Here is a 22,472-nt window from a genome sequence, read left to right on the forward strand (position 1 = left end):
TAAATTCTAATACACTCCGTTGTCGTGGTCCACATACAACTTGCGTCTCCACTGCTCTTCTAAGCTCCCATAGCTAACAACTCCCCCCAACTCCTGCGCTTTGTCACTAGTCATAGCACCCCACCTCATCCTGGGTTGACCATACACGAACATCTTTCTCCTCTTCCTCACGATCTCTAAATACATCACCAATAATCTATGCTGGGTCGTGAGATTCTGGCTTGATATAACCTTGCAATCCATGCACAGACTCCTATCGCGTTTCCGGAGGAATAAATAATCAATTTGAGTCATGGCCAACGAACTCTGAAATGTAACCAATTGTTTCTCCCTTTTCGGGAAACACGAGTTGGCAATCACAAAATCAAAGGCTATAGCACAGTCCAACAACAAAGTATCTCCTCCGTTCCTAACTCCAAAGCCAAAGCCGCCATGCACACTGTCATATCTCCCAAATGTCGCCCTAATGTGAGCATTGAAGTCACCTCCTATGAATAACTTCTCGGTGAGCGGAATGCCACGTACCAACCCATCAAATTCTTCCTAAAAACGCCTCTTAATCTCTTCTTCCAAACCCATTTGAGGCGCGTAAACACTAATGACATTTAAAGTAAACCCTCCCACAACCATCTTAATAGCCATAAGCCCGTCGTTCACCTTCCGAACTTCTATCACTGGCTTCCTAAGATCCCTGTCAACCAAGATACCTATCCAATTCTTACCCCTCCCGCGTCCTGAGACCCACAATTTAAACCCATCAGTATCTCGAGCCTTCGAACCCACTCATCTAGTCTCTTGGACACAAGCTATGTTGATCTTCCTCTTCTGGAGGATCTTCGCTAACTTTGTAGATTTCCCCGTCAAAGTTCCTATGTTCCAGGACCCCACTCTCAGCCTAGAGACTCCCTTGATATTTCCTTTGTACAAAGTATAAATGCCCCGAAAACTAATTATGCTATCTTGTTTAACAGAATTTCTCGCAGCCCCCTAAACTTGTCCGACTTTTTCTCTTAAACACCTTATTTAAGATTGTTCCAATTGAATACTTATATTGCTCAAAATTTATTCCTATTAAGCACTTTTTGCTGATATGACATAGTGTGTGTGATACACCTACTCCAAGAACGTGGGATGTACTATTTTTAAAGCTTTTTCTCCTCTTTTTTTAAAAATCTTTTTCTTCTTCATTCATCTTTGCCATAACTCTCCACCATATACCACCATTGACTTCGTCGACGACGCCGTCACCGCCGCCACCGCCGCCACCATAATCCACCTTTCTCTTCTTTCTTTAGCTACCTCACCTCCTCCACCACTACCGTCGTTTTATTTTTAGATCTGTCATTACCGCCGCCACCATGCCGCTTCTTCCTCCTTTTTCGAACTAGCTCCACCACTTTTTGCCATCATCACCTATGCTACCACCATTCCAATCACCAGTTTCTTCATCTTTTTCAGATGTGAAAACCGCCAGCGCTATCTTCTCCTTTTCGTTAATTCTGACAACCACCACCATCTTGCTCGCCGGAAAAAATGGAGATTCATCACTTCCACCACTCTCTTTTCTACCCCACTTCCTCTTTTCTTCCAATAAATATTAGATAAAAAACTAAATACATCGATAAATTAAATCTATAGACCAAAAGAAAAAGAAGAAGAATAATAACATTGTGGTTAGAGTCGCCGGCTTATGGGCTTAGCTGAAGAGTAGGGAAGGGAAGGTCTGGGTGGGTGGGGTGGGGTTATTATTATTATTTTTTTTTCTTAAAAATAGTTTTTGTTTTTTTTCCTCAAAATAACTTATTTTGTTAATTATTATTTTGGACCCAAATGTCAAATGTCATCAGTTAATTCATCCACTTGCCACATTATTGGCGCGTGTATTACACCATTTTTAGTTTGTTGCTGGTTATCAAAAAAAGTGTCTAATTGGTTCAAATTTTGGGTAGTTTAATAGCCTGTTTGGCCAAGTTTGTTTTTGGCAAAATAAAAAGTACTTTTGGCGAAAAATTGAGGTGTTTGACCAAGTTTTTGGAAGGAAAAAATAGCTTTTGAGGAGAAGCAGAAACAGTTTTGGAGAAACAGAAAAAAATAGCTTCTCTCCAAAAGTGTTTTTTTGAGAAAAATACACTTAGAAGCAGTTTTTTAAAGCTTGGCCAAACACTAATTGCTGCTCAGAAGTACTTTTCAAACAAATTAGTCAAACACAAATTGCTTCTCACCAAAAGTACTTTTGAGAAAAACACTTATCAAAATAAGTTGACTTTTGCAGTTTGGCCAAACGGGCTATAAGTATTCAATCGGAACAAATCTTAGATAAGGTTTCTAAGAGGAAAACCCGGAAAAGTTTAGGGGGTTCGGTATGATTTTGGCCTTAAATAAATGAACTTCATATAATTGTATATTTGAGCAGATTTTCTTGCTTATGTAATACTTGGAAATATATTTCTTAAGCAGATTTTCTTGCTTATGTGACAAGTAACAAGATAGAAAAAATATATTGACTACTGATAATTTTTATGCTTATTCATATAATTATGGTACTAGCGGAGAAAATAATGAATATTAAACTTAACGCCAGAGGACAATAAATTTCAACAACAATGCAAAAACCCATGTTTTGATGCATGGCTTGTTATGGTCGCTATTTCCAGTCACCTTATTATATGGAGAATATTTTTTCTTTTTAAGTAAACAAAATTTTCCCATTAGATAATTCCATAAATTGGTGGGTAGCTGATCAACTGCTCATTCAGTTACTTAAAATCAAGTTAATTAACTGGATACCTTCTTTGATAATCCATGTTGTTTCATTAGCTGTCTATTTTAAATCTTTGAAGTTTGAAGTTTTATTATCCATCATACAATTTTATACTCAATCTTTTCCACGAATTGCGACCTACTAGTGAAATATTTGTGTATTTAAACGAATTGCGACCTACTAGTGAAATATTTGTGTATTTAAACTATTCGATATCATACACCAATCTTTTCTTAGCGTGGGTAAACCAATCACATATCTTGGTTTATAGTAAGGAATAGTCTAGTTGCGAGAGGAAGTAACACAACTTTAATTTCCTTGTCTAGTCATGGATTAATTTCAGAAGTTACATAAAATATACTAGTAATGTTTGAAAGACAGACCGTTGATCTAGAGAAAGAATAGTGCGATATTATATTAGTGGTGTACACAAGATTTTATGTAAGTAGTACGGGCGACAAAATAGTTAAAAGAAAACAGCTAACCACCCATATTATCCACTAAAAATGAGTTGGATAATGAACTTTTTAAAAATGGGTCAAATATGGATAAGAACCATATTATCCATTTAGAAAATGGATAACCAATAAAGCCTCAAATTGGGGGTTCCTCAAATTAGATAGACTAAGAGTTCTCCCAAAAGTGATCATATGCAAGAAGCCATGGATTGTAAGATAGTTTGTTATTGGCAAGTTGGAAGTGGGATTCTTCCCACATCGGAAGAAAGAAGTTCCGTGCCTGTTATGTGAAACACCTTCGAGACCGACCTTACTCGTACCGTGCCTGTTAGCCTCGGAACTGATCATTATGAAATAACACTCAACAGGTACGAGTTTGTCTCAATAGGTACGAGTTTGTCTCAACAGGCACGAGATTGACTCAACAGGCACGAGACTGACTCAACAGGCACGAGATTGTCTCAACAGGCACGAGATTGACTCAACAGGCACGAGATCCTAGAGTTAATTATTTTTAACAGTAAAATCAAATTTATTTGAATTTTAAATTCAAAATTCGAATAAATAGTCATGTCTGTTTGTGAAACAAGACATCCTTTCTGAAAGGGTCTGATGGTTGCCTATAAATACACAAGAATTCCAACGAAGTGAGATAGAAAATCACAAGTGTTACTGCAGGCTTTGTTGTATCCTGAAGAGAATCATTTTGTATTTTCCCTAAATTAGTATACATGCGATAACTCTTTAAGGACAGTCAATTTTCATGCCTCAAAGCCAATTTGATTATTTTATTTCTAACAATCTTAAAGAGTTATTCTGCTATGGAGAAATTGATGTCTGTCGTTGAGAATCCGAAGGAGTTCATCAAACTTGATCGTTTTGATGGAACGAACTTTATCCGTTGGAGAGACAGGATGATATTCTTGTTGTCTGCTCTCAATATCTACTATGTTCTTGATTATGCCTTGCCTCCAATGCCTGAGCCCACAGCAGAAGATTCTGACGTAATCAAGGAAGAAGGGAAGAAACGAGAACATGATGAACTGTTGTGTCGCGGCCATATTCTGAATACTTTGACAGATCGACTCTATGATCTTTACTGCAATCTGAAGTCACCAAGAGAGATTTGGACTGCTCTACAAACTGCATACCAGAATGAAAAACGAGGTATTGACAAATTCCTGGCTCTGCAGTACTTTGAATTTAAAATATTTGATACTAGGCCTATAATGGATCAAATTCATGAACTGCAAATCTTAATATCAAAACTAAGTAATATTGAAGTTAAAATTCCTGATGCACTTCAAATAGGTGCTATTTTTTCGAAATTGCCTTCCTCTTGGAATGACTATAGAAAGAAAATCCTACATTCTATGGATAAAATGACTGTGGAACAATTTCGTACTCACATTCAAATTGAAAGTGAGACTCGTGCTCGTGATGCTATTAGTCAGCCTTCGAGTTCCGCAGTCAATTTTGTCAGTCAGAATGGTTCAGGAAGTGGGAACAAACATCTGAAAGTTTCCAAAAAGTCTTCTTTTAAAAAGAGAAAGAACTTTAGTTGTCATCATTGTGGAAAAAAAGGCCATATGATTCGGGACTGCAGATATAGAAAGGCAGGAATAAATTTCAATGCAGGCAATACCGAAAAGTCTAGAAAGATTGAAAAATCTGGAAATTCTGAAAAGGCAAACATAGTGGAAAATTCTGCCCAAGGACTGGTTGCCATGGTTTCCGCAATGCAAATTGGTATGGTCACAGAGTTGAATGTGGCTACCGCTGCTACAAATACTCAAGACTGGTGGCTAGATTCGGGTGCTACTATTCATGTCTGTTATGACAAGAGTATGTTCAAGACATATGCAGAAGTGCAGGATTCTGAACAAGTCTTGATGGGAAACCATGTTGCGGCAGATGTTGCTGGAAAAGGAAGTATTGAGATTAACTTCACATCTGGCCAGAAGTTGACATTACTGAATGTATATCATGTTCCTGATATGAAGAAAAACTTAATGTCCGCTGCTTTGCTGTCAAAGAAAGGCTTCAAGATAGTTATTGAGTCTGATCATGTAATAGTGTCTAAGAATAGTGTTTTTGTTGGAAAAGGCTATAACTGTAACGGCATGTTCAAATTGAGTATTAATGAAATAAATTATGTTTCTGCTTACATCGTTGAGTCTGATTCTTGTTTATGGCATGCTAGACAAGGACATTTAAATTTTGGCTCCTTGAATTATATGTCCAAAAATGGTTATATCTCATGTAAAACTCAACATATAAAATGTGAAATTTGCATACAAGCAAAGATGACAAAGAAACCATTTCGTAAAGTTGAAAGATCCACAGAACTATTAGATTTAATACATTCAGACTTGTGTGAATTAAATGGAGAATTAACTAGAGGAGACAAAAGATATTTTATTACTTTTATAGACGACTTCTCTAGATTTACATATGTTTACCTACTTAGAACTAAGGACGAAGCTTTTCAAAAGTTTAAAGAATACAAGTCTGTTGTGGAAAATCAAAGGAGTAGGAAAATTAAAATTATTCGAAGTGATAGAGGCGGAGAATATTTTCCTAACAAATTTAATAAGTTCTGTGAAGAGCATGGCCTAATACATCAAATGAGTGCCCCTTATACTCCTCAACAATATGGGTTAGCGGAAAGAAAAAATAGAACTTTGGTGGATATGGTTAATGCTATGTTACTTAATGCACATTTGCCACATAATTTATGGGGTGAAGCACTACTAACTGCATGTTATATTTTAAATAGAGTGCCTTCAAAAAGTATGCATATTTCGCCTTATGAGCTTTGGAATGGTAGAAAACCAAATTTAAATTATTTTAAAGTGTGGGGGTGTATATCCTATTATAGAGTACCTGACCATCAAAGAACAAAATTGGGTCCTAGAGGAATTAAAAGTGTTTTTATAGGATATGCACAACACTCCAAAGCTTATAGACTGCTAGATCTAGAATCTAATGTCATTATAGAATCTATACATGTTGAATTTATTGAAAATAGATTTATAAATGTTAATGTTGATGAAATGACTGAAATAAATGGAAAACGTATTGATGCTAATAAAATGTCGCTTCCTGAAATTATTAAAACTAAGGAAAGAAGTGATGATATGCAGATAGAACCAAGGAAAAGCCAAAGAATAAGAAAGGAAAAACATCTTGGTTCTGATTTTATTTCTTCACAATCTATAGTATTTCTTGTTGAAGGAGATAGGACAAACGTTTGTAATCAAATTCCAATTGTATTAAATGTTGAAGAAGACCCAAAGACGTTTCAAGAAGCAATGTCTTCTAGAGACGCTGCTTTTTGGAAAGAGGCCATTAATGATGAAATAGACTCAATTATATCCAACAACACTTGGGTTTTGGTTGATCTTCCTCTTGGATCAAAACCTATAGGTTGTAAGTGGGTCTTTAGGAGAAAGTACAATACAGATGGTTCCATCCAAACCTTCAAAGCAAGATTAGTTGCAAAAGGTTTCACTCAAAAGGAAGGCATAGACTATTTTGATACATATGCTCATGTTGCAAGAATAACATCGATTAGAGTCCTTTTATCCTTGGCCTCTATCTATGATCTTTACATACATCAAATGGAAGTTAAAACAGCCTTTTTAAATGGGAACCTTAGTGAAGAAATATATATGCAACAACCTGAAGGATTTATTCTTCCGGGAAACGAGAAGAAAGTTTGTAAATTGATAAAGTCTCTTTATGGTCTTAAACAAGCGCCTAAACAGTGGCATGAAAGATTTGATAGTGTAATACTATCAACCGGATTCGTACATAATAATGCAGACAAGTGCATTTACTCTAAATTTACAAAAGAATATGGAGTAATAATTTGTTTATATGTCGATGACATGCTGATTTTTGGTACGAATCTACAAGGAATTACCGAGACCAAAAAGTATCTAACCTCAGTTTTTAAAATGAAGGATTTAAATGAAGTTGATACTATTTTGGGAATCAAGGTCAAAAGAGATAACAAGCAAGTGACTTTGTCACAAGCACATTATATAGATAAAATCCTTACTAAATTCAGTCATTTAGGAATAAAGGGGTATAATACTCCTTATGATTCTAGTGTTAAGCTAACTGCAAATACTGGAAGAGCAGTAGCACAGTTGGAGTATGCAAGTGCGATAGGTAGTATGATGTATGCAATGCATTGCACTAGACCCGACATTGCATTTGTTGTTTGTAAACTTTCAAGGTTTACCAGTAATCCAGGTAATGATCATTGGAAAGCAATAAGTAGAGTACTTGGATATTTAAAATATACAAAGCACTTAGACATTTGCTATAATGGTTTTCCTAATGTATTAGAGGGATATTCTGATGCAAGTTGGATTACAAGTATTAATGATAATAAATCCACATTAGGATGGATATTTACTCTAGGCGGTGGAGCCATTAGTTGGGCATCCAAGAAACAAACATGTATTTCTCATTCTACTATGGAATCTGAATTTATTGCTTTAGCAGCTGCTGGAAAAGAAGCAGAATGGCTGAGGAATATGTTACTTGATATAAAGTTGTGGCCACAACCTATGCCAGCCATTTCCATATTCTGTGATAGTGAGACTACAATGTGTGTTGCTCATAATAAAATATATAATGGGAAATCGAGACATATAAGCTTGAGACATGCTTATATAGGAGAATTAATTACCAATGGATCTATAGCTATAATATATGTGAGATCAAATAAGAATTTGGCTGATCCACTTACGAAGCCATTAGGTAGAGATGTAGTACAACAAACTTGTGGAGAGATGGGACTGAGACCCTTAAATTAAATACAAGGAATAGGAACCCCACTTTGAGTTAGTATACACTCTAACAATATAAGTTCAATGGGTAATAACAAGTTACTTGTATTGTTTAAGCATTGATCTCCTCTTTAGGAGCCCTAATTCTATTGTACTACTTACTGTTATATGAGGAGTTAAGGAGTTGTTAAATGCTTGTTATAACAGGGGCATAAAGACAAACTCCAAAGTGCATACTGTTACATGAAGATGTTGATTAATCTTAATGGAATTATTAATGTCTGGAGTAACAGGGACATATTAACTAATTCCACCTATATGAATATTGAAGTGGTGCCGCTTCTAGCAAGATTTAAAGGGTTGATCTTGTAAATATTCATGAATTCAGGATGAGCACATGGCCGTAAACGTGCTAAAGTGAATACTGGATTTTCTAAGCTACTAGATAACACTGTGTGTGTGGTACTTTCGGTTTTGGCACAAGGAGTTGTGGTTCAAATCTTAAGATACCATTACCTTCGTCAAAACTTTAATATACTTACACTAAAGGAAAGTTCAAATCTGTAAAAGATACTTTCAATTATTCACAAGTGTTATGAAGCGAAATAACAAACTAGTGGGGGATTGTAAGATAGTTTGTTATTGGCAAGTTGGAAGTGAGATTCTTCCCACATCGGAAGAAAGAAGTTCCGTGCCTGTTATGTGAAACACCTTCGAGACCGACCTTACTCGTACCGTGCCTGTTAGCCTCGGAACTGATCATTATGAAATAACACTCAACAGGTACGAGTTTGTCTCAATAGGTACGAGTTTGTCTCAACAGGCACGAGATTGACTCAACAGGTACGAGACTGACTTAACAGGCACGAGATTGTCTCAACAGGCACGAGATTGACTCAACAGGCACGAGATCCTAGAGTTAATTATTTTTAACAGTAAAATCAAATTTATTTGAATTTTAAATTCAAAATTCGAATAAATAGTCGTGTCTGTTTGTGAAACAAGACATCCTTTCTGAAAGAGTCTGTTGGTTGCCTATAAATACACAAGAATTCCAACGAAGTGAGATAGAAAATCACAAGTTTTACTGCATGCTTTGTTGTATCCTGAAGAGAATCGTTTTGTATTTTTCCTAAATTAGTATACAGGCGATAACTCTTTAAGGACAGTCGATTTTCACGCCTCAAAGCCAATTTGATTATTTTATTTCTAACATGGATAATATGGGTAATCATATTATTCACTGGTTAACCCGTTTTTTTATCCGCATTAAATATGAGTCGAATAATTTATCCATTTTTCATTACCCGTTTTCGACCCGAACCATATCAGCCCACCCCGCCCGCTTGCCACTCCTAGTAAGTAGTATCGCTCTATTGTCCAATCAATTAATTTGTAAGCAGATAGGTTCCGGAACTATTTTGGTTTTTAGACTTGACTTCCTAAGCCAAATTGATTTTTACTTTTAATGGCCTGGTGTCGGCCAATTGTATATATGAATATAATTTTTTTTTAAAAATATCATTTTAATATGTAAGAATTTTTATTTTTGCGAGGCAGCGTTGATTGACACCCCTTAGTGAATGGTGTTCTGCCACTACATGTAATCCATAATTCGCTGATGAATTGAAGACGACAGCAGATTCTCTAGAAAACGAAAGATTCAAAGTTTTGATGCCGAGTCAATATAATGGCAATATATGTACTGCTAAAATCATTAAAGTCAACCATGTTGCATCTTTATAACAGTTTTGAATTTCTTCAGGCGCATTTAGGGCATGATTAAGTTAGTTAAGGTCAGCTTTGATGTTCTTTCAAAAAAGAAATTTATAAGCATATATTACTCTAATAAAAAGACCAAGGAGTGGACTAGCGGCAACCCATGTGTCTGTGTGTAATATGAGGAAACTTCGTGTGGATCAAGAATACTGCAACTAATTTAACTCTTCATTATCAACGTGCACAAACTTGGAAATATTTCGATGTGAAACTAAAGCACATTCACATGAATCTTTCTACATTCTACGATTCCTCGCCGTGATCTCATAATTTTGTCATATTGCATGATCATCGTTCCATGCATGCACTTGGTATACATGGTCAGAATTCATATATCTAATCCTAAAATTTAGTAACCTGACATTGTTTAAAGAAAGAAAAATTGGTCCGATACAATCTTGTACTAATATTTTTTGACTCTAATACTATATGTTACAAAACGATCCCCTTCTTCGGGTTATTTTATCTGCCTCTCCTAGCCCCGGAGGCCGGATGTTTAAAGCAAGTATGTGTACTTAACTCGCGATTTTAAATTACCCAAAGCAATATAAGGTTGATGCAATAGAGATTTTGTATACGGGGAAAACCGAGGCTTGTGAGCACCCCGATTTTCCTGTGGGGCAAACTAAGCAAGGACATGGTCACACGGAATTGGGATCGAAGCCAGGAATTTCTGGTACCAAGGCCCGAACGAAGTGCTTATTATCGGGGCCATCGAGACAAGCCCCCCCTCCCCCGCTTCGGTTCGAGCTCAAAGACCTCGGAAGACATAACCAAACTGTTATACACGACTAACGAAGGGCCGTGATATCCGCGCCCAACCAGATATCACAGCGTGGTTCTCGGCCCATTTCGACAGCGAATTAGTAATTAACGAAAAAGAAGATTTTTACCTTTCTTAGAATTGTACTTAAGGTAAAACTCCCCTACTATATAAATGAGAACTTTATTGTATAATACACATTGTAACACATATACCAAGGCAATATACATTTGTTTTCTCTACTTCTAAAAGTTATTCAAGGTTTTTATTTTTGCTCATAGTTCTTCATAAGTATTTGGCTCTGAAATGAAGGCAGGCTAATTGTTAAGCTCATAGTTGAGCCCGAACTTAATACTACTACTGGTTTGACTATTTATTTTATCTTTAATTTGCTTATCTAACGTTGTTAAATACTTGTATTGATTTATCCATATATCTTTAAAATCGCGTATAAATTCAATTGTTAACCATTTGTATGGGTAAACAGATTTAATTGAAGTTTCTGTTTACATTGAGTTGCATGAAGTAGCAAGTACGTAGAACAAGTTCTCCGCTATTTAAGATTTAGCAATTCAATTGAAAAACGCTTGTTCCATAAATAACGAAGGCTATTGTACAAAGCTAAAATGATGTAGAAATTTTCAAAGCAACCCACAAAACTTGGCACGATTAGTGCGCATTGAAAGAAGAAGAAAAAAAAATTCAACTCGCATGCATAAATCCCACTTCCCACTATTTACCTCCTCAATTGTCTCCAACTAATCGCTCTTTACGACTTGTGAGTCAAAAAATTATCTATATTTTCGTCTTAACTAACACATGATATGTCAACTTTCTCTTTCCAATTCCATTAGTCGAAGATTGACTGAGTAGAAGTCTCAGTCAAAGCACAGGAGGCTGTATGTGCTATATATGCGTTAGACAATGCTACGCTTTTGTAAGTTAGGCAAGGGTGTTCGGGTGAACTCCCTTGCGCCCCTAAATCCGCCCCTGCATGCATGCAAGGGCGCACGAGCATGTAGCCCTTTAGTGACCATTTTAATTTTTTATTTTGGTCCAAAATAAGTGTCCATTTACATAGTCAAGAAGGAATTAATTTTTTTTTTTCAAAATTTGCCCCTATTTACATATTCCAATGTATCAAGATAAGAATTAATTAAGATTAATTTAGTGAATACATCTTTTTTTCTCTAAAATTTCATATTTTCTTAATGGGTTATGTGCCAAAGGTAAAATGGTCATGGACAAGAGGGAGTAGCTTTCAAAACTTTCTCTAGGTTGTTCACGTAGTTCCTGTGAATGGATTAGGACAAGTACAATTGTAAATTCTGGTATATATAAGTAAGGCCAAGATAAGGTATTCTGGTCATAATTCCATGATTCATGGAGTTGTTGTGGTTGATTTAACTTTTATTAGGCGACAAGCAAATGACTCTTGTGACACCCCGGCCCCGGCCTTCACTTTTTTCTTCACATCACAATAAAATTATTAGTGCGTCCTTTTCAATGGCTTGTGTTATTATATATGGCTCTTTAAATATTATTAGGGTGGCAAGCGGGTGGATCGGCTCGAAGTGAGCGAATTGAAAACGGACAATGTAAAAATAATAAATCGTTCGATCCGATCCGATCCATATTTAATATGGATAAAATAAATGGGTTAACCGGCAGATGACTTCTTGAATATGATCACTTTTGAGAGCAATATTCCTAGTCTTCCAAACTTGAGGAACCTCCAATTTGAGTCTTTGCAAATGTAGAAGTTAAACTCATTGGTTATCTATCAGTAATCCATTTTTTAAGTGGATAATATGGATCTTATCCATATTTGACCCATTTTTAAAAAGTTCATTGTACAACCTATTTTTTAGTGGATAATGTGGATGGATAACTATTTTTTTTTATCCATTTTGCCACCACTAAATATTTAACTAATAGCCTACTCTCTTTTGTGGAGTCAATTACTCAAATGGTCACTCAACTATCCCAAATTATCTCCTAAAGTCACTTTTCTTTCGTTTGTAACAATAAAGTCCCTAAACTATGCCTATTGCACTCAGAAGGTCACTCAACTATATTTTTCAAATTTTGGATTGCCAAATATCTATTTTACCCTTTAAATTATAAATATTTATATTCTTTTTAATTTTTTAAAATTTTTTAATATTATGATTTTTTCCTTTTTAATTTATATTATGGACTTACCTATAGAATAAATAAATATTATTTATAAATTAAAAAATAAAAAGTATTTAAGCATATATAATGCTGGAATAAAAAAATAATGAGCATAAAAAAAATTAATTAGAATAATTTTTTTAGTAATAATAATTTTAGTATTAGCAACAAAACTTCAAAAATTTATTTACACAATTCAGAATGAAAGAAAATAAAGGTTGTAAAATATATATTCTATGCACATAATATAAAAGTAATTATTTTAATAAAGGTATTTTTATAATATACATTATATATTCTTGAAAATTATGCTTAATTATATTATTAATTTTCTACCAACTTTCCGACGACACAAAATTATGTCATCGGAAAGCAGGGAGACTATCTATATAGGGTAAAATATGCTATATTAAGTCGTGCATGGAATATAAATATAATATAATTGAGCATAATTTTAAAGAATATATAATGTATATTATAAAAATACCTTTATCTAAATAATTATTTTTATATTACGTGCATGGAATATATATTTTACATCCTTTATTTCTTTCATTCTGAATTGTGTGAATAAATTTTTGAATTTTTTTTGTTAACACTAAAATTATTATTACTAAGAAATTATTCTAATTAATTTTTTTACTATGCTCATTATTTTGTTATTCCAAAATTATATATGCATAAATACTTTTATTTTTTTTAATTTATAAATAATATTTATTTATTCTATAGATAAGTCCATAATATAAATTAAAAAGAAAAATCATAATATTAAAAAGTTTTACAAAAATAAAAAGAAGATAAATGTTTATAATTTAGAGGGTAAAATAGGTATTTGACAATCTAAAATTTGAAAAATCTAGTTGAGTAACTTTCTGAGTGCAATAGGTATAGTTCAGTGACTTTGTTGCTACAAACGAAAGAAAAGTGACTTTATGAGATAATTTGGAATAGTTGATTAACCATTTGAGTAATGGACTCCTCTTTTGTATACAGAGAGTGTGTTTAATGTGTTATTATATAGGAATTTTTACCTCCTATAGCAAATGTTAACACCTTATTTATTTTAATAAATACCATTTAAAAAAATTATATTCTATAGATACCTTTTTAAGGTTTATAGCAAAATATTTAATTTTGGTTACCTTCTAGCCCTAAGTCACTGAATACGCTAATCAGTTACACTCTTTTCTTTCTCTCTCTATTTTGATACATCTCATTCTCTTCCCCCATCCCACTAAAATTTCAGATCTCCTCCTCCTTCCACTAGAATTTTTCGACTCTTTACGAATTTTGGATCGGAGTAGTACATCGAGTGATTATTGTCGGCCGGTTGTACCAGCAATAGGTTCGTACTTTGGATTAAGCTTTTACGGCTCAGCGTGGCCTGTAAGAACTTCTTTTTTCGGTTGGCCTGTAAGAACTTGACAAAAGCATTTTATTTTGGCGTTCTTTATATGTTTAAATTGTGGTAGTGATCATCTCAAGGCATTCCAGGTTGATTTTGTGGAGGAATTGATTAAACAAGCTGGGGCGGTGGCTGTACCAGGCCGTGTATTCTTCCATACCAATTCGTCAAAATTAGAGGACTTTTCTTCGACTGCTATTATCTACCATAGGAGGTATATCAGATCTGCGTTCTGCAAAAGTGAGGAGACATTAGTTGCTGCTTCACAAAAGTTAACCGAGCTCGTAGATGGTTCAGGGAGACTGGAGCTATTTTAGTAGTAATTAGCCATCTATAGATACCATTTCAATGTATTTTAGTGTATTTATTGTTTTTTTCATTGTAATTCAATGTATCTCGTTGTATTCCATGTATTTCATTGTATTCACCGTCTTTTTTTCTCATTGTATTTCATTGTATCCCGTTGTATTCTATGTATTTCATTGTATTCACTATCTCGTTATATGCCATGAATGTCTTCATAAGTTTTTTTTTAATTAATACAATTTATGTATTCAGATGTATTATATAATTTCTCTGAAGATTGCTATGTTTTTGGGGTATTTTTTGGCTGAATTTTTTTTTATAACTGAAAATACAAATTTTGTGTGTTATAATTGAGTTTGTTGAGTTATATTAGGAGTCTATTATGTTAATTGATTCACTTTCCGTTTTAAAACAGTGTAATCCCCTATTTCACGCCGTGAATACAGTCGAATACAATAATCTGTCCAGCTGTAATCCCATGTTTTACTCCTTGAATACAGTCGAATACACTCAAATACAACAACTGATTAGCTGGACTTCCCCGATTCACGCCTATTTTTTGCTACTGTATTCATGAATACAGTAGCTTAAATACATCTTATAACCACATAAAAGGTATCTATAATCCGTAATATAGCAAATGATATTTATATATGGCTAATTACTACTAAAAGATGGTGCTTTATGAAATTTTTTCTATATAATCGCGTTTGAACTAGGAGGCCCACCCGAGCCCAACGCACAGAGTCCAAGGTTATGGGTACGTGGGTAAATCCAAGCATTGGCCCAATTAGCTCGGCATGCAAATATTGCGGAATTCTTGGCATTTGTTTCAAAAATGTGTGCTTGCAAAAATTTATTGTGCAGGAAACTAAAAATTCCTAAGATAAATGACACATATGCCTCATAAGCCTATACACCATGGTGCAACTCAGTTTTCTTTTTCTATCTAATCCATTTGATGTCCAAGCATTTAACGAATTTAACAATTCTCTTTAACTAAATAACTTGACAATTTCAACTATCAAGATGATAAGTAATTTCGAAGAACTAAACTGACAAATATAATACTTTATATACGACAATCTTTTTAATATGACAGAAAAATGAACTAAACTAGCCAAAATAATGACTAATCGTTGTTATTCACTTCTAAACTTATCATTAGAAAGGTATTAAATAAAATGAACTAACTTCGGCCAGAAAGTAGGCGCAAGACGCTAATGTTGCGGATTTAGACGCAGTAGAAACGAATTCAGGATTTTTTGTTGGAAAACTAATTCAAAATTGAAGTAGAAAACCTTAATTGTTTAGGATTTAGTGTATTTAATTCATGTTTAAATATGATTTGTAGCCAGAATTATATAGAATATGTTTTCATGTTTCTAATTGGAATAAGTTTCGTACTATTATAAATAGGGATATTGATAGCTTATTTTATGTGTAGAGAAAATAAAGAAATGTAGATATCATTCATAAATTTATAAATAAAATATTTTCCTTCATTTTTATTTACTGTATTCTGAAAAGATTATACACCGTCACTCCGAGGTAAAAATTGCACGGGGCGCCCTATTTGGTCGCCCCATTTAATCTATACCCATTTTTTTAAAAAACTTTTAACTTGTACCCACTTTTTAAATAATTTCAGCCCCCTTTCTCCTCCTCCTCCTTCCCCTTTCTCCTCATCCTTCTAACTTTTACCTTTTATGTAGTACGTATTTATTTTTGGTGCTCAACACACATTGAAACAATTTATGTTTACTTTAAATGTACATCTGTATTCTGTAATATAATACCTTTGAAGTTGTTGTTTTACTCATAATAAGAATTTATGCCGAATACGCTTGTATATTGATAGTTCTTTATCTTTATCAGGTAGGTTTAGAAGGGAACTTGTTTACAATAAAATTTGAGTTCAAGTGTATTAATAATTCAGTAAGCAAGAAATAACTGGAGTTTAAAATTACAAAACGAAAGACAAAAAAGCAGAAGCTGAAGAAGAAAGAAAAGAACTGGAACACACAAGTACTAGAAAGAAAAGAGAACTAAATAACTTCAACTCTAGAGCCGAAGTTCGACAGTTACAAAACAAAAACTTCAGCTCTAGAGCTAAAGTTATTTAGTTCTCTTTTCTTTCTAGTTGATCAACCGCGAAACACCAAAAACAGTAGTGATTGCCTCAGACTTCAGCTCTAGAGCTGAAGTTTCCCAGTTACAATACAAAAACTTCAGCTCTAGAGCTGAAATTTCCCAGTTACAACACAAAAACTTTAGCTCTAGAGCTGAACTTCAGGCCGGGCTACTAGAATGCTGAAGTTTTGCGTGATTGCCTTTGCTACTTTAGCCCCGTATGCTGAAGTTATGCGAAAATGCGGGTAGGCTTGCAATTTATTTTTGCAAAGCGGGCACAAGTTAAAACGTGACACAAAAAGCGAATATAGATAGCTGAAGTTTCCCAGTTACAACACAAAAACTTCAGCTCTAGAGCTGAACTTCAGGCCGGGCTACTAGAATGCTGAAGTTTTGCGTGATTGTCTTTGCTACTTCAGCCCCGTATGCTGAAGTTATGCGAAAAAGCGGGTAGGCTTGCAATTTATTTTTGCAAAGCGGGCACAAGTTAAAACGTGACACAAAAAGCGGATATAGATGCGAATGCCCTCACTCGGAGTGCACAAAAATTAATACGCCACTCTAAGGTTCAATTTCAAAGAATACAACAACAACGACATCCCAGTATAATTCCACAAGTGGGGTCTGGGAAGGGTAATATGTATGCAGACCTTACCCCTATCCCGAGGGACAGAGAGACTGTTTCCAGGAGACCCTCGGCTCAAGAGAGCAACAAGAAACAATATAAAAGAATCAAATTTGTTTGCAGAGAGTGTGTTGGGTTATGGTAAATGTTATTCATGTCCCGCCATCAAGTATTTGAACAAAAAACACTGACAGCTGTCTAGCCCTTAAATATTTTGCCAACGTTCACTTTCTTTCCAAAAATTTAATTTAATTTCCCCTTTAATATATTCTGTGTAAAATACAAACAATATAGACATCTTAGCTTCGGTTCCGAGCCAAGAGAAAATGGACCGTTGCAACCAAACCTAATTTCAAAATCTCACCAACCCCTACAACTGCTTGAAAGCTGAAAAAATTCAAGAAATCACCAGCTTCTATTCTCTCTCGTTTCATTTCTCCAAAAAATAAGAAAAAATGGTGTCTAAAATCACCAAAAGAACTCCCACAAAGTCCATTAAGAACCGTAGAAATCTCCCTAGCCATCTTCGCCGTAGCAAGAAGAAATCCCCATCAACAAAAAATGCTGCCTCTGTAGTTGTTGCTTCCATTAACAAATCCTTGTACACTTGTCATCGCCGCCTTATTAAACTCTTCTCAAAATTCACCCGCATTGCTACTCCTAAAAAAACTCCCAAAAAACAAGGATATCAGCTTCTAGGTAAGGTTTTTGATGAATCTGCAGCAAATGAGAACAATCTGAGGCGATCACTTTTTGATGACGGAAATGCCCTTCCCCCGTTGGTGTCACCTGATAAAAGAACCATTTTTCTTGACTTGGATGAGACTTTAGTGCATTCTAAACCAAACCCACCTCCAGAAAAGTACGATTTCATTGTTAGGCCGGTGATTGATGGACATAGAGTAGAGTTTTATGTGTTGAAGAGACCATTTGTGGATGAGTTGTTGGAGTTTTTGAGTGAGAAGTTTGAGGTTGTTGTGTTCACTGCTGGGCTTAAGGAGTATGCTTCTCTTGTTCTTGACAGAATTGATAGAAAAGGTTTGATTTCGCATCGATTGTTTAGGGATTCTTGCAAGGAAGTTGATGGGAAGTTTGTGAAGGACTTGTCTGATATGGGGAGAGATATGAAGAGGGTGGTGATCGTTGATGATAACCCGAATTCTTACCTTTTTCAGCCAGAAAATGCTATTCCGATTAGGCCATTTACGGATGATCTTGGTGATGGGGAGCTCAAGAAGCTCATTGAGTTCCTTAATGGATGTGTTGAAGTTGAAGATATGAGAGATGCTGTGAAGGTTTATCTTGCTGCTGAAGAAGAATATACATCAGTGGAAATTTGATTTTTTTTTTAATGCTTAATTTATTTTTTATTTGCATTTATTTGGTTCCTTTTTCTGGAGGATTAATGTAATAGGTTGAACACTTTTGTGTTCAATTGGAAATGAGAAATGAAATTGGGAACTGTATACAATTTGGAAAAGTTTAGTGGTAAACTGTCCTCTTTTGTTCTCCTCATCAGATCTTCTCTGCAAAATTCCAAACAATGATAGAAGGATTCTTGAATAGTAAGGTTGAAGTAAACTTACTGTTGTTGATGTTGAATTTAAAAGCTGCCAAACTTAGTAATTGAGGCTTTACAAATTGATAAGAGCAGTTAGCATTGTGCATTCAACAGTTCCAAGTTTAATAGATTTCCACTCAGTTGCTGGATTTAATTTTCTATATTTATGCATCTCTATTCAGTTTCATATACATTCTATGCAGAATCAGAAACTATGAGAACTGTTGCACAAGTAATATGACAGTCGTCAGTCCCACAATTAAGCTGCTCACAAGGTTCAACTTCTCCTGGTGACTTGGTCTAGAGCAGCTTTTAACTTGCCAATTGCTGTAATTTCATCAAACTATAAGTACATTTCAACGCAGCTTTTAACTTGCCAATTGCTATCGACATCTGTTTGCATATAAACAGATATTAGAGGACGCAAATAGTATAATTCGGCATTTATTTAGGGTTGCATGTGTGTGAGAGAGAAAATGAAGTCATATTAACTCTCTAGAATACATGGTTGTAGCTTGAACTTGTTCAAATGCAAACAATTGCTTGTCTAAGAGGTCAGTGTATGTTCCAGTTTTCCCCCATCAAGGTCATTTGTGTAACCAGCATAAACAGACAGTTCACTTAACAAGTGGATCCAACTTGTTAGAGGAAGAAGACTTCTTAAATCAAAAGAGCTGCTGCATGCACAAGAAGTATATACATTTCTACAACCTTCAGATGAATCTCTTTCTCACAGTTATAGATTGTGAATTAAAAAGAAGCTAATCTTCGCAGCTTCTTCATATGGTCATTCATAATCCTTACTCATTAGGTTCTCTCTAATACCACTTCTTCGAGTTGCTAATTCTGCATAACCAGCAAACTGTGGATGGGGGACATATAGCAGATTTGACTGTAAAAACATTCATTTTCACTCAATACCGACTACCATCACATGATATCACCAAAAAATCTGGTGAATACATAAAATCAGCAAGTATAGTTAACTGATGAATAGAAGGCCCCCTTTCCATCAGAATGATGGTCTTTAGTCTAAAATAGAAGCTGATTCCTAATCCAAGCTGGGAAAGATTGGTACTCAAGAAGTCTGAAAAAAGCTAACATCATACTTGGCTCCTAGGATATGCAAGGAAGAACTTAGTAGAACAAACATAGGAGGAGAAGGCACAGAGCTTCAGGATGATTCTTAACTAGCTGTGAAAGAATCTTCAAGCTCTTGAAACTAAACTTTGCCTACCTAGTGACTGTCGATCTCCTTACAAAAACCCTATGTTTGAAAATCATGGCCAGCTCATTGGTGGACATGCTTTCTGAGCAAAACAGGAGAAAAAGATTTCTTCATCCCAGTAGCATTGCCTCCCCCTTCTCCAGTACCATGTCAATCACATACCTGACATCATTTCTATCTACTACTTAAGCATCAATTCAACAAATCATTTCATTAGGAAATAAGTCAATCATGTTCTAACTTATTACTTAAGGTTAACGGATCTTTCAGATAGTTCAAAAGGGACAACAACAGGAGTTCTGAGATATTCAGAAAATGCCTCGTACATGATCACTCTACCCTGATGTCATCTAAAATGGCAGTGGTGGCCACCAGCCAAGGCCATGGGGCTTCTCGCCCATTGACCCCATCCACACCATGCCACCTATAAAGAAAAGCTCATTCTGCACTCATAACTAACATGGTCCCATTCCTTCCATACTTGCTTCTCTCCACCACTGTCAACTGTCTAAACCCTAAATCATGTATAAAACCATCTAATGCAAAGCTGAAAATCAGAAATCACACACGGCAGCTCTGGCTTCACTAAATTTGGTTGACTACAACAGCCACTGATTGACAGCACTAGCAAATCAGTGACCATTATTTAAACCTCAAGCAGAACATTAATTTAGTCTGTCTATATTAATCCAAAGACATTGAGAAACTAATTGCAAAGACAAATATGCCATCCAAAATTAACAAGCTCATTAGTGCAAATTAACTGATCTGTGCAATATACTAGAAAAGATCACTCAATTCCTTCACGCTCAAACACAATGCATACAAAATGATATCTTTTACTTCTTCTAAGCAGAATGATAGGCCTAAATTTTGCTAATATCACAGAAACATAAAACATACACATAGAACAGCTCAAATGAACTTCACCCAAAAACTAAAAATTCATTTGGGGGGGGGGGGGGGGATGAACATAATCGAAAAACAAAAAGGTACTTTTTCATTTCACTTTTATCTCAATCTAACAACATGACAAGTGAAGATCTGAGAGGGTAATCTAGAAGCTTCAGATTTAGAGAAACAAGCGTCATCAAGAACATCACTTTTACACCATCGACAATCTTGCTTCTGCAGGCAATCAGATTTTGACCCAATATTGCCGCATTCGGGTACCCGATTTGGGTTTCTCCTACTACTCAATGGCTTTCGAATTGGATCTCCCAAAGTAAACCCGCTTGACGATAACAGTAGAAGAAGCAGTAGAAGTAAGGATTGAGTTCTGAGAGGTTTAATGGTGGGTTTCATTTTAAATGTGCAAAAAAGAATGATGAAATTGTTGATTCTGCAAAAGTTTCTTGGGAAGACGGCTCTGAAATGGATTTATCCAACAGGGATTAAAATAGACTCGCCTTATGCTAAGGGCTGTGAGAAATAGTTTCCCAAATATTTTTGCAGAACTTAAAACATAAAAACAAGAATATGGCCCATGCAGGTCTCGAACCTGCGACCTTCGCGTTATTAGCACGACGCTCTAACCAACTGAGCTAATGGGCCTTGGTGGCTAGTAGCTTCTGGATCCAATTAAGTAGACAGTATTACTGAAGGAATATTAGTGAAACCGTGAATGGCTGAAATTATCGAACACTCGAGAATTAGGAGACCCCTTAAAATTACGAGGAGATGAATAACATCTTATTACGAGGGAGAGTGGCCGTCACAGTAACTCTGTCCCATCTTTGACTCAAAAAAGGTACAGTATTTTATTTACGGCCTGAAAACTATTTTGCACAATCATAAATTTAAGTTCCAAGATGAATAAACACAAAACTAAGCCAGTACCAATAAAAAATGAAGCAGCAGATGTGGTTGAGGTTGTAGGTAGTTGGAAAAGGATTGGGGTCAATTCAGATGGGAACAGATTAGCGATCCTACTATTTAACTAGCAGCCTAACTATTTTATGGTGGTACTAATTAGTCCACGTAGTGAAAATAGCATGGGCTAGTCAGTTTTCGGTTACTGAAAAAAAGTCACTAATTTATGCCGCAATAAAATCTGGACAAAAATACCCTAGCTAAAACACAAGAAGTTTCAACATAATATGGTAGATTATGGAGCTCCTACATATAAACTTTCAGCATATTATATTTGAACTCCATCATATTATTAAATTCCAGCATAATATTTTGGAATCTCATATGTAAAAAATTCGAACTCCAGCATATTATACTGGAATTTTTCCGGATTTTAAGGATATTTTTGTTTAGATTTTATCTTTGCATGAAAAAAGTGGTTGAATTTTGATTACTTTTGAAACCAAATAACTTTACAGTCAATGTCCTTCCACTTCCCAAATATCTCAATTATTCACGATGATCTCTCAGAATTTGCGTTATAAAGAGCTAAAATGAGCATATAAGCCATGCGTAGGATAATCAAATAGTTTTTAGTAGTGTTTTCTTGCTTTAT

General features: G+C 35.1%; 1 protein-coding gene and 1 non-coding gene across 2 annotated transcripts; one reads left to right on the top strand and one right to left on the bottom strand.

The window, feature by feature from the left end:
• The first annotated feature begins 17,531 nt into the window (after positions 1-17,531).
• On the top strand, positions 17,532-18,731 carry LOC107772129 (uncharacterized). The gene has a single exon (XM_016591615.2). The coding sequence runs from the start codon at positions 17,672-17,674 to the stop codon at positions 18,554-18,556; it is 885 nt and encodes a 294-aa protein (XP_016447101.1). The 5' UTR covers positions 17,532-17,671; the 3' UTR covers positions 18,557-18,731.
• Positions 18,732-21,485: 2,754 nt separating this feature from the next.
• Positions 21,486-21,559, bottom strand: TRNAI-AAU (transfer RNA isoleucine (anticodon AAU)). The gene has a single exon. It is a non-coding gene; the product is annotated as a tRNA-Ile (tRNA).
• Between the last annotated feature and the right edge of the window lie 913 nt (positions 21,560-22,472).

The sequence above is a fragment of the Nicotiana tabacum genome, chromosome 3 (genome assembly GCF_000715075.1).
Source record: "Nicotiana tabacum cultivar K326 chromosome 3, ASM71507v2, whole genome shotgun sequence".
Taxonomy (NCBI): Eukaryota; Viridiplantae; Streptophyta; class Magnoliopsida; order Solanales; family Solanaceae; genus Nicotiana; species Nicotiana tabacum.